Below are 20,000 nucleotides of genomic sequence, written 5' to 3' on the forward strand. Positions count from 1 at the left end.
TAGCGTCGAAATGTTCAATGTACAGAAGTAAGTGAGCCATGTATTTTGTCCAACTCGCCTCCTCTCGCGATGAAACTGAGCAGTTGGTTATTGACATCAATTCAATTTCAAACGAGTGTTTAGCATTCATAACTTTTGACCTTGATTTGTCCAACACAAGTAAGCCCATATGAACTGCTCTGGCTTGGTTGTTTTTTGCCAACAGTGCCCGCAAACTTACAAATTGATTCGGTTTGGATTCAGAGTTGACACGCCACTGGGCATGCTAACTGACCAAGAGACTAAAATGACTGGATAGAATTCGGATCAAAGATAGTGGCTGCGTAATAGGCAGTTCACAAAACTTAGATACAGCAATGGGACCTGATAAACCCTTGTTCAGGATATTAAAGATGCCAATAGATCGCCATCTGCCCAATTTCGGAATCTCCCTATAACGCGATATGGGGTGGGTTAGCCAAAAATCATAGTCCATTTACATCTGGACACAGACAATGTCCACAGTCGACCTGGGGTCTTGACGAACTGGATTAGTCTAGCTATACCTAGACTAGGCCTTATTGCTATGGAAGTAAACCGTTAACTCTCTGGTCTTTGTCAATATCCTAGGGTATTCAGTTGGTAATTTATTTTGTGATTTAGCTACCATGCTAGCGATATCTATTGGCGGCTGTTTGATAACCTTATTACCATTCAGGGCCTGCTGGACTGTAGCTCATTCAAATTGTTATTGTTCTAAGAACCCTGGCAGTTAAAGATTGACATAATGTATGGGCTTGACGCACACTATTAGTGGCTGGTCCATGGCTCGCTATTGCAGTATATATCCCAGGAAATAAATGAGACCGGCTAGTGTTTATCCTCCGGGGTAAGGGGTCATTCGCTAGATTGCATCTGTGCAATAGACCAGTTCCTTTTAATCATAGCGTTGTCTGAATAGTAAGTCTACTGACGGTTTGATGTTCTGTGTCAAATGGCTTTGATTATTGTCTTGAGCAAAAGAAGAACACATGTGATATGTATAAAAGTAGTGATCTGTATAAAACATTAATGGTTAAAATTGTTCCCAAATAAAATGCCTTAATGGTGTATTCAGAAAAATATGTGAAATACTATGCACGTTTTGGCCTCGGAATAATTTATGTTATTGTGTATTGTGTGTTGCTATGAAATGGTGTGGCCAGTTTAATGGCTGCCCGAGACATTGATCAGCGAACAGCAGGCACAAATGCAGACTGAGCGGACAGTCCGGCCTCCATCATTTTAGGAACATTAACAGCCACCATCTGTGTTTGTGTTGATGTGGGATCACCACTCGCTCCCGAGTGCTATTTTAGCTCTGCAGAAACAGTCTGTTGTTTGTCTAAAATTATGATGCGTGAAGCTGTGTGCTCTAGCTGGTTTGATGTCATCAGTTACTCCTTAATGTTGGTAACAGAAGTTAACCAAGATTACGCAAGTGGACGTAGTTGAGGTGAAACTTTCTGTTTTGTTTTGAAATGTCCCCTAGTTCGCCCGCAAAGGGAGATTGAAAAGAGGACCTGTTCACAAATGATATTAACATTCCTCTTGGGTGATCCGAACACAAGTGGACAGCTCTCAGTACAGGTGTCAATGCAAGTGGGAGACACATTGAGGACGCTTTGAGATCAGATCGGTCAGACAACAAAGAGAGAGGCCATAGGGCCTTATTCTTATAGCAGTGTCTACGTGTACACAAATGTGTCAGGGACCACATAGAAGAACCGCTCTCACATCTGACGTCCTCCTAGTGAGCTGAAGTATGTACTCATTGACCCTCTGCCGGGCATAATCATTAATAATCTGTGATTATTATAATCTTTTTGTTTTGTTTCAACAGTTTCAGTTTCACTGCTTGTTAAACAGTTTCAATTGGACCGCTCGGTTGGCACCATAAATGTTCGGAAAGTTTTCAAACAAAATCTGTTGTTAAAGTGAACGTACATTAGGAAAACAGCATGTTGAAGATCTGAACCAGGGGGTGTTGTGGTTGTAATTTTTGCACAACACAAATCGTTTCTGCATGTTTAAGACTAAAGATGGAGATTTCTCAGTTGGGCCCTTGGACGCTTGACCAACCCCAAGGGTGTCAGCGAATAGGATATTGGTCAGATGCCACGTGGAAACATGTTTAAGGAATCAGTTTCTATTCAAGATGTAAATTTATACAGCAAAAAGTACAGATTGAAACTTTGTAGTGAAATAGAAACATTTAGCCTACTTCAAATGAGGGGGGTGTGTGTGGTCTTCTGTCTGCCTCATTGTTGGTAATTAAGGTCTTAGCCACCATTCCTCTGTATCCTTAAAGTGATAATAGGAGGTAAAATCAGAGTGCCTCTGCCGTGCACTTACTATCCAAATAATAACAGCTTTGTGCCCATGGCCTTGCACACAAAAGCACAAACAATCACATAAGTATCCATAGTGAGGTTTGTGATAAGCTATAGTTCCCTGGTTGGGTGTTCTCTAATTCATGTGGATGAGGCACTTGAATGTTGGTTTCACATGGAGCAAACACAGTCAGTCAGTCAGTCAGTCAGTCAGTCAGTCAGTCAGTCAGTCAGTCAGTCAGTCAGTCAGTCAGTCAGTCAGTCAGTCAGTCAGTCAGTCAGTCAGTCAGTCAGTCAGTCAGTCAGTCAGTCAGTCAGTCAGTCAGTCAGTCAGTCAGTCAGTCAGTCAGTCAGTCAGTCAGTCAGTCAGTCAGTCAGTCAGTCAGTCAGTCAGTCAGTCAGTCAGTCAGTCAGTCAGTCAGTCAGTCAGTCAGTCAGTCAGTCAGTCAGTCAGTCAGTCAGTCAGTCAGTCAGTCAGTCAGTCAGTCAGTCAGTCAGTCAGTCAGTCAGTCAGTCAGTCAGTCAGTCAGTCAGTCAGTCAGTCAGTCAGTCAGTCAGTCAGTCAGTCAGTCAGTCAGTCAGTCAGTCAGTCAGTCAGTCAGTCAGTCAGTCAGTCAGTCAGTCAGTCAGTCAGTCAGTCAGTCAGTCAGTCAGTCAGTCAGTCAGTCAGTCAGTCAGTCAGTCAGTCAGTCAGTCAGTCAGTCAGTCAGTCAGTCAGTCGAATCAAGGCGACTGCAAACAATGTGAGGAAGAGCGAGCTGAGCCTCTTTAGGCCTTCGTTTGACAAGGCTCTGTGCAAAAACACTCCCAACTGTGCCAGCAATGTAATTATCAAAGCGACAGACTAATTTATACCAGTAGTTCCTCCTGAAATGCCTCTTATAAAGCTCCTTCAGCCACCAATTTGGTTCTTCCCTGCACTTTGGAAAGAGATTAAGGGATATAAAATAGGCCGCCTGGACCTCCAGTTTCCCCTGGGTCCTTCTGCTTGTGACTATTGTGGCTAGCGGACTCCACACCGAGTCCCTGGATATCCCTTCCAGCCTTCAGGCCATGGCTCCTGCCAGGGGTCTCTAAGCATCTGTGGCCCCACGAGGAGAGCCTGGATTGGCTGAGCTTGTTGCCGCGGCGCCGGCAGAAGTAGCGGCGCAGGCGACTCTGAAGTTTTCCCCTCTTCGAAGATGTCTCCGGGGGCACCGTGAACAACGGAAACAGATTCCATATTAACGCCCTGGGCAGGAGCGTAGCCCGGGAGCACTAGCTCCTGTTCCCCTCTCAGTCAGCTGGGGCGGAGGAGGCACATGCCTGATAAGGTGCTAGTGGAGGTAGTTTTGCAGGGAAATAGAATGAATCCAGTGATATATTGGTGTAGGTCTACCCCTCGCTCCCCCTACCACAGCTCCATCTGTTCCCTCCTCTCTCCAGCCATGCTCGGTGAGCATTGCATCAGTCAACCCAGAAGCCAGGCAGCACGGTGGCTTGCCGGATTCTATTCACTGCCTGGCGGCTCCTTTTTAGCCTCCTTCTCCTACAGCTCCTCGTTCGCCTCCCACTCATTCTTTCCATCATTCTCCCTTCAATCCACAACACCCCCTGCTTCCACGATCACCCACGATGCTTTGCTTGGCCACCTCAGGGGGATTTGGGCTACCCTCTGCCTGGTGACAGATCAGTGGGGGCTGGGGGTCTCTCTCTCTCTCTCTCTCTCTCTCTCTCTCTCTCTCTCTCTCTCTCTCTCTCTCTCTCTCTCTCTCTCTCTCTCTCTCTCTCTCTCTCTCTCTCTCTCTCTCTCTCTCTCTCTCTCTCTCTCTCTATCTCTCTCTCTCTCTCTCTCTCTCTCTCTCTCTCTCTCGAGTGCACATTGGATGATGGAGACGAGGGGGATGGGTGGTGGGGTGGGCTCCCTGAACGGATTAGTGATGACAGAGAGAGCCTCAGCTGGTTTACACTGTGAAGTCTCCCCTCCCCTGCTGGTACTGCTGCTGACGATGGAATAGCACAGTCATAGACTGACCATATGTATGCAGGCACACATGATTACCACTGTCCCTGTGCGGACATGGTAATCATGTGAGCCACATTCAGCACTTAATGCTCCTTGACACCGTTTTGAACCGTATTCAAGCCATATATGAGCAAAAGACAAATTTGTCATCTTTTTTATATGGCGTGAGTAGCTTAAATCACTTTCCTAAATACAGCCGTTAATTTCATTTGTTTTACACATGGTTGTTTGGCATCTTTTTGTGGAAACACATTTTGCAGTGCAAGCGTCTTAAAATGTGTGGTCTTTTCTTTATGCGTGCCCAAACAGTATTTATAGTTGGTCAACTCAGCTGTAGATTGCTTTGGAGCAACAGTAATTTGCAGTTGGAGAACAGAATATTGCTCAATAGGGAGTCATTGTTTTTTGTGATGTAGGTTTGATTTGCTTATAGGTCAATGCTCCAAGATATTTGGAAATAAAAGGGGTCAGCCATACATAACTGTTAGAAATAAAATATTCTCCACTACTCCACCCAACACAGTTAGCCTTTTAACTAATTAGTATTTTTTTTACCTAATATTGACCATAAAAATTCCTTCACAATCGCTCCTCAATCCCAAGAGTCCAGTTGTGTTTTGCCAGATATTTTAGTTTTTTATAATTGTCAAGGCTTTTTGCCAAGTCTGCTTTAAGAAACTCTCTCAGACTAGCAGGCTCGCTCTGCTACTGAACTCTACTTATATTTGTTATGAGAAATGTTTAAAGCAGGGGAATCCAAAGTACATTTTAATTTTGACAGAATTCGACTTCGGTTACAACCTGGAAGAATAACTCATTGTACGTTTGTCCTCTCATAAGCGTCTTAGAGTACCATATTAAGCGCTATATAAATTTCATTTATTATTATTATTATTATTACGTTCTTCATGGAAATATGTGGTTCTCTTTCCCTGAACACCATGTTGATGATATTATCAAATAGTATTATGCAGCTACTATGTTGTCAGAGTACATCACTAGTTTTCATAGGGCCATCCCTTACTTTATTTTGTATCTGCACCTTTTAGTCAATTGTCATGCTGGGTCTCGGTCATATGTAGCGGAGTCTTTTTTCCCCTTCAGGGATTAATACCGTTTGTGGTACTGTCTCCTGAGCTCACAACAAACTACAGCATGCCACCCTTTCCTGAATAGACGATGCATTTTCCTCCTGCCCAAGTGAATGGGAGGTTCTGATCCTCCTCTGGTTTCACTTGTTTCCCACCCAGACCTGCTCCTGGCTGCCCTGAGAGATGAGTTCCAAGTCCACTATCAACAAGGAGGTGTTTACGCCCAACGATGAGAAGATGCTTGCAGCTGTGCAAGTGAAGCGGCGCACCAAGAAGAAAATCCCCTTCTTGGCCACTGGTGGCCAGGGAGACTACATGACCTTCATCTGCCTCTCAGGTAAGAGCCTAAACGAGGCATACTTGTTTCGGGTCGACGAATTTAATAGGTATTTTATGAAACGACACAGTACAGTAATATAGAGTGTTTGAATAATAATCCCTCCCCACCACCTCCCTTTATGAAAACACAGTGACAAAGAGCAATAACATTAATGAATTAGGTACATTGATGTAGAATAAAGATAAATTAATTAAAAACTAATAACATAATGACAATGCAAAAAAGTTAACCACATTATTTAGTGCTCTTGGGTCATGGGGGTTCAAAATAAGTTGTTGGGAGACCTTCACTGCGATACGATAAAATGGTAGTTGATCTGAACTTAAAAGTATCTGAAGAGGTCCAATTGTTTTTGGTTGAACGTGGCTGGAAGTCTGTTGGTGTGGCATACCAATGCTTTTAGGGAGGAAGAGTAACATGAATGTGGTTCCATCTGGCACCACTGAGTTTCACCACTGAGTTTCTGAGTTTCAAGCCAAGTGTAAATTGTTTTGCATGTTGCCTGGCCAATAGTAAAGTTACAAATGTGCTAACCCCAACCCTCCCTCTGATCTGTTCCTCTTTAATAAAGAATTCTGAAGCCTTGGTGCTTTATTACCCAAAATTAAAGAGAGTAATCTATAAAAGAGAGAGTAATGCACCAAAAGAAGAGGAGGGAGGAGAGGCCAACATTTAATAGGTAGTGAGATGTAAGCTGCACCTTTGAAGGTCTTCTTTGACGTTTGTTGTTGGTGCAGGGAAATTGTTTTAAGTAGTTATGGTACATTTTGGGAAATGTTGATTCCTTAGTATTTAAATGTAGTTTGGGAAAGAGTGAAGTGCAAATCATACTGCATGATATCCAGTTCAGGTGGATCGATGGGGAAATAAAACAGCTTTTTCCTATATTGAGGTCATAGCTAGAGAACGTACCAAAACATCACCAGGTACCTTAACAAGGTAGACTGCGGTCATTGGGGATCAAATCCAACCCAGTACTCTTTTGCTGAGAGTGGACCCTGACCGCTACACTCTCCTTCCCACTCTCCTACTCCCAATCGTATGGCTTTTATCTCCTCTTTCTATTTCATTTTGGTTATCAGGATATCATTATCTCAAGCTTGGCCATCAGCCTTTTCTTTCTGTTTTGTTTTTCATTCTGTCTTACAATCAGTTGTTTTATTTATTATTACAAACTGCCTGTATACTGCCCCTACAAAACAATCTGTTTGAGTCGGAAATATTTCTTGATAATTCACATTTCTATCCTGAAATGAGAATTATTTTAGTTAACAACACAACTGCTTATGAAGATGCCTTTCTGTTATCTCAAAATTGTAGTCAGCAGTTCTTGGCAACATTACATTATCTTGGTTCAAGGTTTGTCACAACTTAAATATTGACGAGTGGGAATTTATGTCCGGCATGAGTGACTCCATGTTTGCTTTAGCGCTCCCTGCACTAGCTTTTAAAAGGTACACAATCTTTTTTTCAAACACTGTGTGCCTTAATTAAGGCATTTCTTTAGGGATGAACACGATTTTTAAGCATCAGAATCCGTAGGCATGCTTTTTTTTTTTCCATATTCCATCTTAATTTGCTTGCTGTAGTTATTAGTTCTAATGTTTCTTCTTTATAAAAAACTATTTTTTAAACTGTGCAGAAATGTGCTCTTTTTGTGCTCTGTAAATTCCTAGGTTTAAGAGGTTAAGTAGAAGGGTCGGCTAATTCAACCATAGCCTTACTGAATCCATCAAATGAGGATTAAGACTTTGGTACCAGATGTAATCTGGATTAAACAAAATAATATTGCTATAAATCCATGTTGCGTTGCTGGCTATGCAGCCTATTAAGGAAGCAAGGCTTACATTGTCACATACTAATGCCAAAGACTTACTTAAGTGTCCTCTTGCTCAGACGAATAGAACAATTATAATTGAAAAGGCCAACAACAGTCCTCTTTCTTTTTTATTCATACTGTTCCTAGTCCTTCCATTTATGTCCATTCCATATTTGTAGGCCTCTGCATCTCATGTTGGGACGTTCAAGCCTTCAGTTGATATGATGTGATCCGTTTGTTCTGACATAATCTTAAATTAATTCACTATTTTAAAATGCTTCCTTACCTACTGATGTATTCCATTCATGGTCCATACTGTAGTCTACATAATGATCGACGTAACATAATTTGCCATGTAGTACGGCATTCAAGTGCAGTTAATGTCCCTATCATAACCACCACCACCAAATCTCTTGTGTTTCTTTTGTTGGGCCACCAACAACAACAACAACAACAACAACAACAACAACAACAACAACAACAACTGTTATGGTTGACTCTTAATGATGTGACATGTTCGCTTCTTTCCATTGCTGAGGCGAGTCGTGAAGGAATTTACTGTTGTACTGTTAGTCATGTGGACTCACTTTACACTATCCAAGCATTGTTCTGTCACTGTGTTTGCGTGTGTCTCTGTGCTGGGTTTGGTCTGTATGTGTGCTATCAGCCTGAGGATGACTATTAAACCTACTCTACTTATTTAATGTGTGTGTGTGTGTGTGTGTGTGTGTGTGTGTGTGTGTGTGTGTGTGTGTGTGTGTGTGTGTGTGTGTGTGTGTGTGTGTGTGTGTGTGTGTGTGTGTGTGTGTGTGTGTGTGGTTGTACAGTATGTGTGTGTGTTTTTGTCACATGGCTCAAGGGACAGATAGTGGAGGCTTTGAGCCAGGCAGTGACATCGTTATGCAATCCACAGTATGTTTGAACAAAGAGACATCCATAGAAGGAATAGACACAGTGCACTGCTGTTTCCCAGTCACAGGCTGACCGCCACCAAGCAGTCCCAAGAACATTACCAGGGTGTGACAGTGATGCCCATGCATCCCCTTATTTTGTCTAAAATACAGCGGATATATGTTTAAAAATGACTGTCAGAATCAGAAATTCCTCCAATACCATAAGGGTACTGCAGCCTGCTCGAGCTGATAATAATAATAATAATAATACATTTAATTTAGAGGCGCCTTTCAAGGCACCCAAGGTCAATTTTAGTACATAGAGGAAACTATGCAGCACCCCCAGACTGTGGCGTCCAAGAGAAAGTTGAGCTTTTTGAACAATGATATTATTTAAGTGAATATTATTATAACGTTATAGTATAACGACGCCGTGTGCGTGGATGGTGAAGCTCTGTTTGAGAAGCAATGTAATCAATGTCCTCGTCTGAGTGAGGGTTAGGCTTCCTGGACACCTGAAGTATAACGCTACGGTGTTTGGTGCGTTTCATATACAACATTACTTGTTATGATGCTCATACACAACGACTGTACTAAAAGAGTATCATAAAGTTGGTGGGGGTCGTTACCATGGGGATAACACGCCCACCTCCTTCCTAAAACTCTGAACCCAAAACACATTTTTTTTAAATATCATGGTGTTTTAATTCCATCTGAAATAGTGGGTTCACTGGCTTTTTAACACAATCAAATTCATAAACTAATATGAGCTATAATCAGTAATATGTTAGTTAAAAACAGACAATAGGGGTGATATACTCGACACCAAAATGTACAACGTACATGTACATTATGTTATTTAAATGACAACAAGTAATTAACCACAAACAATGTAACAATTGGGCCAATTTAAAGAGTTGCAAGTAGAAATCCTACACGTTGTCCGTAAAATTTAAAAAATACCTTTTTATGTATTTTGTTCATTCTGGTAGTTTGTATATTGCTAATGAAATCCATTGTTGACCACGTCACTGCAGCCTTGGAAGCATGTTTAACAGCGCTGCAGGTCATCATGCAGGGATCGATGGCTCTGTGAATTGGCTGTTTGGTTGCACATGTTGCAGTGTTTGTTTTAGCCTGAGTACTACTACATCTATCATTGACCTCCAAGAAACTTGGACAGCCGCCCCACTCTTGTTTTTGTGTTGCAAGTGTTGTTGCTATAGGAGAACCGAAATGTTGAATGATTATTGCTCACTTCCTAGTTTTAACCCTCAAGGCAGAACAACCTTAAAGTTCACTTAGTTACCAGCAAAGCACAACAATAATAATACAATCTGATGTGCTGCTAAATGGACAGCAGAGCAGCTAACTCCCATCCTTTCAGAAAAGAAGTCTCAGAGGGACTATTTATTTAAAAGGTCACGGTCTTGCTGTGGTTTGATTTAGACAGATCGCTAATGAGAACAAGGGTTTTGTGTGAGAAATGTAAAAAAATGTTGTTTTAGTTTCTGTTGAAGTTCATTGGGCTGTAAGAACTAGGGCGGATGAAAAGAAGAAATGCACTACCCTCCTGTCCTAACTTCACCTTTACACAGTGGTGGGTGTGTGTGTGTGTGAGATGTTATGAAAGTGGGAGCTGTAGAGTAGAAAGCCCGTAGCAGAACTTGGTATTTCAATTACAGAAGTGAGAAAACGACCCTAAGGATATATCTGATGGCATTAAGTCGTAGCTCGGGAATATAACATTTGTAAAGAATCAATGTATGGTGTGGAGTTGTTTGTTTGTGTGAAATGGTCATTTTATACATCAGTGTTTAAAACTAATGATTATTTTATTGTAAGGTATATTGTATAGTATTCTTAGGGACTAAACCAAACACCTTTTTCCCTACAAAAGTTGAGGTTGTTGCGACATGACTGTTCCTGGCATCCTTAGCAACTAACAAGTTTAACAAGCGTAAAAAGAAAGACAAGGAACCCAAGTGCATTGCAACACCTCCATTAAAACCATGTCCGTTCAAGTGTTACTGTTCTCCTCACCCTCTTTGTATCTCAAACAGAGTGAGGAGGGATAAAGGGTAAGATGGGAATATTAATATTTTCAACACTTCACAATCACAACACTCATGCCTGGATGTGCAGCAAGAATGCATGCCTGATGCGTTTCCAAATCCTAGAATGGGAAAACTCAACAAGATGAACCCGTTTTCTCATAAGAAATCAAACAGCAGCGGGTTAAGATTGAGTCTTGAATATAAGTGGAAAAGCCCCCTAGTGAGTGTTACCTGTGGGAGAATGTATAGTGGTACAGAAGCTAGTAGATCTGAGCTTACCCACAGGGAGCAGGAGCAGGATGAGGGGTTGGGTCTGTTGCTCTCTGAGGCCTCTGTGTGTGCTTGGGGTTTGGGATTTCTAGAATGCCTTTGATCTCCTTCCAACACGCATTGTACACATGTGCATAGATAGAAGCACACACACATACTGTACACACACACACACACACACACACACACACACACACACACACACACACACACACACACACACACACACACACACACACACACACACACACACACACACACACACACAGAGAGGCCGTGGCTGGATGCAGGCCAGTAGAGACATAGACACTTACTGACTTGATGTGTCTTTAGTCTTTGATCAGGGGAGTCCATGCTGTGACTCCATGGAACACCCCCAGGTGTATAACCCATAACCCAGCCCTGCTCATGCAGTGTTTGGCAGAGTAGCAGTGGGATGCCAGAATCTGTGTGCTGCAAATAACACACAGGGGAGTTGATGTTAGTGGACACGGTGGTGGGTTGTATTTGTTTATGTTGAGGAAAGACAGTTCTTCTCCCATTCTCCTGTATGTGCCTTCACACATTCTCCCTTTTATTTCTGTTTTCCTGTTTTGTGATGTTTTTTTCTCGAGTGTGCGTCGGTGTGTGTATGTGTGTGTGTTTGATTGAGATAGAGAAAACCAGACCTTGGGGGCTTGAAAGCTTTCTGCTCAGGAAAACAGAAGCAGACAGTCTGGTGGATAGATGCAGAGAGGAGGATTCAGCTGTTTTTATTAAACAAATGTGTGTGTGTGAATAAGAGGGAGGTTAGACTAAGTGCCTTCAAATGTAGGCAGCCTTTCGCAATCCTTGGTGGGTGTATTTGTGAATGTTTATGAATGCATTAAAGTGTGTGGGTTGGTTTGCATTTTGAATGAATTGAATGTATAGATGTATTCTCTGACAGCCGTCTTCCCATTCGTGTTGGTGTGTTTTATGTGGCTTGTGTAAGTTGTGTGTGTGTGTGTGTGTGTGTGTGTGTGTGTGTGTGTGTGTGTGCGCCTATTTCAGGGATGATACGTTACATTGTTTGTCCATTCCCTCAATCCACCATATCAAACCTTTTTCAACAAAATCATTCTATGGCCATATCTTCATGACAATGAGCGTATTTTGATTTGCTTTAAATATTCCTAATTAACAGCAATGGCACATTATTTCCGACAAAAAAGCCAATTCCCAACTGTCCACAGAAAAGCATGTTAATGACTTTATTCCTACGACTCTTTCACTCTATGTCTCACTCCCTCATTCAACACTGATGAACATGTTCAGTGATGCTGACCATTGACTGCGGGTTTCCATTCCGATTTACAGTACAAGACTGTGAATGGAGCACTGGATCATTTACACCGCATTGCCATCTTCACTTCATGGCAATGCTTCAACGCCATTCAACAACAGAACGCATCACATCTTATCCATCCCCCGGGGAAGTGCAAACGGACGGGCGGGTGGCCTGTGGGATTCACACAGCTGGGTTAAGGTGCCTCGGCTTATCACAAAGTCAAATGAGCTCTGTGAGCTCTGACCTGCGTTCGGTGGTACAAACACACTGTTGTGAATCTCTCTGTTCATATTTGACCATTTACTGTATATGCATTTGTGTGATTGTTGTTCTCATCTGTTTCTTTCCAACTGTGTGTGTGTGTGTGTGTGTGTGTGTGTGTGTGTGTGTGTGTGTGTGTGTGTGTGTGTGTGTGTGTGTGTGTGTGTGTGTGTGTGTGTGTGTGTGTGTGTGTGTGTGTGTGTGTGTGTGTGTGTGTGTGAGATGTGTGCACGCGCGTTGAAGCATCAAGACACGTCTCATTGACGCTGACTTCCCCCTTTACAAGTCCATTGGCCAAACTTTCCCTCAGTGTCCTCTTCCTTTAGCCTTCTGTTCAGCCTGGATCTCTCCTTCCATTCTGGGAAATTCAATGGAAACCATTTTATTGTTTTTATTTCTGAGCAGTTATCCAGTGGAAGTGGTGGGGTGATGGTTCCCTTCAACACAGGATTAAGATTGTACATCTTTGGAGGATGCAGATAAATTGCAGTGTGGAAATGCCCGGCCATTGTTGCTAACCCCTGACTTTAAAGATTGAGAAATGAGAAATGAATATGAACTTGGGATTTTGAATTGGATTGGGTTGGCCTGTCCTTGCTTAGTGGCACCCCAGTGATGAGTTTTTGTTGAGCTCAAGGGTTTCAGTGATGCAACAAAACTGTTTTTCCTGACCAAATATGCAATCCTTGTAGAGTATATCCTTGTTTTCGTTTTTTGCATTCCTCTTCACAACCCAGCTAATTGCTTTCATCTGCTCCGGAAAGAGGCCTCAATGGAATGTAAGGAAGAACAGGACATAAACAATCCGTGAATTCTAGGAAAAGGTATCTCCGGGACTTTCAGTGTGATCCAATAAGGCTCTCTTCCATTACCTGCCGCTGCATTTGAACTCACAGCTGGTCGCCGTGACATCACGGTTGGCTAGCCAACACATGAGGTGGGGTTGGTCTTTGGCATTCTTTCATGGGCCGTTTGCAATATCACCGCTACGGATTCCCGCATCAGTTGGACTTCCTTTCCTCGTTGATGTTTGATTAAGCGTTGCACAAGATGGAAACTTTGAGGAGACGTTTAGGAAGCAGCCGCCAGGAAGAGGAGTATGTTGTTCCGAACCGGATGCCACCACACGTGTTTCTGATCATCTGTTCCTCTGACCCGTGAATTACCTCACTCGTACAGGAGGGATAGTGACCCAACCCGGGGCTGACATCGCCACCTTGGTGGTGTTTCAGCAGTTGTTTTCCAGTGAAAAAAATAAAACTTGGCTCCCCCAACCCAAAAAAACGATGTTTGATGAAAGAAGATGAAAGCATTTAAAGGGACCACAGACTGGCAGCTGCGTCAGCGGCAGCCATGCCTATAATAAGATTCCTTGTTTTTGTCAAACTATCTTACTGAAAATGTAATAGGCAACTTTATTTAAGCATTCCCCAGCAAATTGGATTAATCCATATACAATCTGTGTCCGAGGGAAATGAAGATTAGATAGTCTTTATGAATACAATTTTTGACACGTATAAATGCTTGTCTTGAAAACCCTCTATTTTAATGCACAATTGTCAACTAACTAACTACTAACTTATAATTGCACGTTTTTAACCGGAATTGCAAACTTAAACAATTTGTTATCTCAATGAAGTCAATATAATACATTTTCACTTTCCTACAGATCTTTATCATGGAATGGCAAAAATATTAGAAGTCTGAAAAATCAGGCTGCATTTTTCTCCTGATAATTGAAATCCCAGACATTTCATACGAGACCCCCCTCTTTGACCATGTGTGTTTCATGGAACATCTAGCCTCTATATATTTAGTAACCGTCTGACATACAGGGATCAGATTATTTCAGGTAAATATCGGAGAGATGTCTAGCCATCTTATTGCAGAATTCTTTTATTTTTTTGCTCTAGTCCAACTGGAAGCAGGAGGGTTAGCAACGGATATGTTTAAATACCTAAAATGAGACAGTCCAGTCGGTAAATGGGAGTACTCGCCTCCTAATCTTTGCATCTAGAATTACATGTAGTATGACGCGTGTTATGATTAAGATTGTGTTAGACATGATTTGTAGTTTTTGGCTTTGGTTCTCTTTAACCTGGCCAAAACTGAAATAATTTGTTATCTAAAAGATAGTCAGATATACGGGCCCATATAATTTATTTTTGAGACATGATAACTCATGAGCACGTTGAGGAGCACGTTTAGCACCAGAGAGGTGTCCAATATCCCCTGAAGAACAAAGATAAAAACATCTGCAGGAGCTGAGGAAAGATCTCAGCCTTGCCCTCTTGCTCCCTTTTCTCCATCACTATCAATCACACCATCAGACACATGCCCACACATACAAATCTGCACCACATCAGACTTTTCCTCTGATTAAAACGTTCAAGTAATGGATAAATGAAAGCAGGAGAGAGGGGGCAGGAGGCAGTCAGGGACGAACAAGGGGATAAAATGGCAAAAAGAGGGGATAGGAAGGAGAAGGATTATGAAGGTTATGAATAGCTTTTGTCCACATGTCATGCCCACATCACATCATATTACATCTCAGTTTATCCGGGCATCTTTCTATCTTGACTCATCATTTGAATCCCCCAGCTCCTGGCTCACTGCCTTACCTTCATAGTCACCTGCCTTACCTGGATTCATCACCTGCCACTTACCCCGGAGCTCCACTGAAAAGGCTTTGTCAGGCCGCCATCTGCCTCACGTCAATTTGCCTCAATACGTGTGACAAACCTTTTGTCCATTTTAAAGAATCTCTATGAGGATTGTTCATTTATGAGTGAAAATGGCGAGTTCACCCTGCCGTGTTCACAGAGAATTGCAACTCTGCAATTCTCTTTTCACTCGGATAGAGCCTATTTCATTGATAATTACGGCAGCCGAATGACAAAGTAGACGGAACACCCACTAAACGCGACCCTGATGGCTCCAGTGAAGCTAAGGGGTTAGGTGGACCATCAAGTCGGCTCAGTGACCTCCTGTCAGCTCAATTCAAACTCATTATCGAGCCAGCAAAGCACCTGCTCAAAACGAGGTAATATTCACCTTGTCTTTCATTTAGTCCACCCTACCTGAATAGATGCACCTCTGGCTTTAATATACTTTAAACTGAGCAACTATTTACACTACATCATGTTCAGGGTTCACAGTCAACCTTTAGTGTATGGAGGTTGGTTCAAGTTTAATTTGAAGGGAAAGGGAAGACATTTTTAGGTGGGCATATTTCATCGAAGCAAACTCAATGAAAAAACTCCCAGAGCAGTATCGACCCAACCTTTTCTGTCGTAAATCCCCTGAAACTCATGGCAAATATTAGTTTTACTGTCGTCGCCAGCTCCAAAGTCAGCAAAGTTGACCTTGCTGTAATCATTGATCCATCCGTTTTGTGTGATTTATGACTCTACACTGCAGCGCTTCAGATGTAGATGTACATTGATTTCAGCACACATCATGAACCAATAACTCATCAATGGAACATCTCATTGCGTACAACACGTCACTGTCATAATTGACATTTAATCTATTTGCCAACAAACCTTTGACTTGACTTTTGTTTAAGGATGTTAACTGCAAGGACACGCACACAAGCGCATTTTTGAATGCTACTACCATAACCTGTACATACAAATTGGGTTGTGCTGTCCATTTAGTAGTATGCATCCATCACCCGGAAAAGGAGAACATTTAATGTACATTCAAGCTTCTGGCGTTTTCTCACATCCAGGTGTGTCTCATAAAGAAAGGTTGGGAGAGCATACAATTCATATTGCATTCATTTTGTTTTGTGAATGGAGGAAACTGAATAATCTGAATAATCCACACTTGCACGTATGTGCAAAAGGCCCTGCAGGCAATAACATCAGTATGTCACTCCCTAAATTTAGGGTGACTAACAGACAGACTGCTAGCTTTAGTGTCTCATACATTTTCATGGTTGGCCTCAATACATTTATTGCAATGTGGTAATCTTCAAGATTTCCTTTTCATTACATTTGGCGACATATTTTCCCAGTGATGCTAACAGTCTCGCCACCGACACCCAATTCATAACGTTCATAATACTGCAACTGCAGGGTCTTTCAGCAGTGGACCATGTTGCTCACTCACTATGGCGAAGTCACGCCCCTTCCGGTAGAGCCCATGGGACCTATGAGATCGAAAAATATGAATGGTTTTCAATGGAGAGAAAGTAATTATCTTCTGGTCCCAGTCTTTATATGCCCCTGATTACACATATGTTGTTTGTGGATTTAAATGATAATTTTTCATGTCAAGAGTTTGACCGTTTATTGTGCAATTGTTAAGTTAAAGGCTGTAGAGAAAACACTGAGAGACTACATGTCTCGTATGTGACGTCACGCTCCCTGCGACTGGCATGGACAAGACCGACAATCTCCCCATCGGCATAACTGAAACTCTCCACATGCCCCGTTTTATAATGGTTTTCACCTCTTTCGATGCTTTTATCCTCCCCTTGGAAAAAAAGCGGTGAAGTGGAGCAGAGAGATCGCCATGTCTGTACCGGAGTTCCAAGTGCGGGTGGTGACGACGTATATCATTCGCGTCGAGAGCAGCGAAGAGCTGTAGTTCACAAAGCGGCCTCACACAAAACCTAACTTTATCAAACTTCTTCACGACTGGGACCAGAAGATAATTACTTTCTCTCCATTGAAAGCATGGATTGAAACCCATTCATACTTTCGATCTCATAGGTCCCACTGGCTCTACCGGAAGGGGTGTGACTTCGTGTTGCCTCATTCGGCGATAGATTGTGCCTTAACAGACATTTTTTGAAACGAAAACTTTCGAGATAGCCACTTGAACAAATAACGTCCAACGGTCGTGACTCGTGAGGTTCATGGTGGACATGACGGGTAGAGTCACTATTGCCCTAGCATAATTTCCTTGCAGTCACGTAAAATTTCATTTTCCCCCTTATTTTTACCTTCAAGGACACCTCTTCTCATGCCTTCATTCAGACCTGAGGGCTGTCATGCTACGGCTGTCTAATAGTAAAAGCAGGAGGAAAGAGTCCCAGCTTTAGTTCGATTTGGAGTATGAAAACCCTTGCTCAGATCGGGTTCGCGCGGCAATGCACGATTGACACCTTCAGAGGCAATAAATTCCGGGCCGTATCTGATTCCACTGTGGTGCGCTATCCGGGAGCCGATAACTCTTACATCATTTAAAAGCTGCCCGTATTGATTTTGAAGTGTTCCGCATGGGGATTTGCTGAGCCAGTGTATCTGGAGTTAACTCTATCAGTCTCTTAAAAAAGAGAGGGATTGGATTTATGTTATCTACAATCCAGAGTTCAGCAGAGTGCAGGGGAAGGGGTTAGTGTGTGGGTGTGGGTGTGAGTGTGTGTATGTGTGTGTGTGTGTGTGTGTTGGGGGAGGGGGGGGGGGGTTGTGTGTTGGGGAAATTGAATGATTTAATCCTGTGCAAAATTATATTTGGCAGTGGGTATATTTGATGGTATTCTTCAATAATCATCTTTCTCAACAATTGCCTGTGTAAAAAACACAGTGAGGGACCATAACAAGTGATGCTCATATGAGTCATATCCTAGTGGAGTGGTTAACACGGCCAAAGATTTCTGCCGACGGAACGAAAGTTCTTTAGTGCTGTACCGGTCAAATTGGCTGCGGTTTTGGACCAAGGGTTCGGCCCTTGGTCCAAAAGAGGTTTATCTATCACTTGACTTCTTAATCCCATCTACTCAAATCAAAGTGAATGGGGAAGGGGCATGGAGGAAAGCAGGGGAGGAATAGAATGAGGCTATGAGAAAGAGCCAGAGAGATTGAGATTGAAAAATATATTTCACGGTTTAAAATGGGCAGAGGGAGAGATGGCTGACAGCAACCGGTGATGGATGCCCTGCCTTGCTACAGAGTTTAAGGGTGGAGTACGTAGGAGATCAATGGACAGATCTGCAGATTTCTGAAGCAAAAAGCCCAGAAAATTCCCACTTCAAATAGTTGAAATTTGAATGAGCAAATAATGATTGCAATGAGTAGTTTCTCATTTCTTTCAATCCACACGGCTTGCCTTGTGGCTCAGAATATACGATTGCAATCGGCTATGATTCAAACAGACATTTATCGGGATCTATGGTTTCAGTTATTTGACCACACACCCACACCCACACACGCACGCACGCGCACGCACGCGCGCGCGCGCAGAGGATATAATATCACCCATTATAACTTAAGAAATAACTTCCTTTTTCATCAACCACCACTTTCTTATTGTTGTTGATCATGGACTTGAAAGGTTTTAAGGACAGAGGAATGCCGACGTCTAATCACATTGATGGCTAGGATAAGCTCACAGTGGTTTATTGTCACAGGTGTTCAGAGAAACGTCTGGCCAACAGTATTCCAGTAAAATATCAGCTAAATATTTGTCTGAAATGTGTTATCGGCTCCAAAATCAGGAATGCTATCTCAAAGTAACCCTACTCAGGCGGGCTGCATTTTGAACAGCTTTTTTTTGCCTTTTTGAACGAGAAGGGGTTCTGCATGCCTATTTATGATGCATGCTTCGACCCTGTTGTAGCTTAATGTTTATATTCAGTTACACATCATTTATACACTGTGTACACTTGGTTTGAATTAAACTTCATAGGAGAAGTTAGGTTCTGCTGAAGTAAAACAGAGAAACGGTGCACACTTCAATGTTTACTGTATGCACATGGTGGTGACTCACCTCCATGACTCACCTCCATCCATCAGCCCTCCCCCTGCTCTATGTTGGGTCCGATACTGTTCTGTTTATTTCTCAGGATCTCAGGGTCAGCTTTTCTCCAACACCTCTAATACTTCACCATTGCCATGAATATGTGCCTCATAATATGTGCTAGCCGAATGATTTGTATTCCTATGGTCCACATTGCTGCAAGTCAACATATTCACTCTTTTGCCATTCTTTTTCGCTTGGATTATCATCCAAGTTTGTAGTAGTCTCAGAGGTATTCCCCAGACACTGATCATTTATTCGAGGTATCTGCCCTATCTTAATATTTACTGCTTCCTGACCCCTGACCAACATGAGGATGTCTCAGATAAAGTTATATTCTCTGTTATTTTACCACTCCCTCCATCTTTCCTGTTCCTTGATTGAACAGCTGTAACAAAGGAGCCACACTCCCTTTCTACAACGCCCCTACTTAGTTCTACCATTCCTTACCTTTATTCTATCTTTTTGTGGGATTTATTATTATTTTCGTCATTCTTCATGCTTGCTTCTCTACTTTTTTTCCTTTGTCATATTTATCATATCCTAATTATCTTCAATATTGTTATCTTCAAATATGATATACTGTATCTAGTTAAATGTATTCTCGCTCTTCTTCTGTTCTTTGAGGACTTCTCCTCTGTCTGACAAACAGCTCGAGCAATTGGTAGTTTAAAGCAAACAAAGATAGATAAATGCTACCTTTCAAAGACGTGTGTGTGTGTGTGTGTGTGTGTGTGTGTGTGTGTGTGTGTGTGTGTGTGTGTGTGTGTGTGTGTGTGTGTGTGTGTGTGTGTGTGTGTGTGTGTGTGTGTGTGTGTGTGTGTGTGTGTGTGTGTGTTGGAATTTGAACAAAA

General features: G+C 42.3%; 1 protein-coding gene across 3 annotated transcripts in view; it reads left to right on the forward strand.

Moving 5' to 3' along the window:
* The window catches only part of stxbp6 (syntaxin binding protein 6 (amisyn)), a 104,163-nt gene that overhangs the window by 56,060 nt on the left and 28,103 nt on the right, over positions 1-20,000 (forward strand). For 2 of the 3 annotated variants that reach the window (XM_056590486.1, XM_056590488.1), the window contains exon 2: positions 5,607-5,784. The exons of the other annotated variant lie outside the window; for it this stretch is intronic. In XM_056590486.1, the coding sequence (XP_056446461.1) occupies positions 5,631-5,784 (154 nt within the window). In that variant the 5' untranslated portion in view covers positions 5,607-5,630. The remainder of the gene's footprint in view (positions 1-5,606; positions 5,785-20,000) is intronic. 3 annotated transcript variants of the gene reach the window in all.

The sequence above is a fragment of the Gadus chalcogrammus genome, chromosome 5 (genome assembly GCF_026213295.1).
Source record: "Gadus chalcogrammus isolate NIFS_2021 chromosome 5, NIFS_Gcha_1.0, whole genome shotgun sequence".
In the NCBI taxonomy this organism is placed as follows: domain Eukaryota; kingdom Metazoa; phylum Chordata; class Actinopteri; order Gadiformes; family Gadidae; genus Gadus; species Gadus chalcogrammus.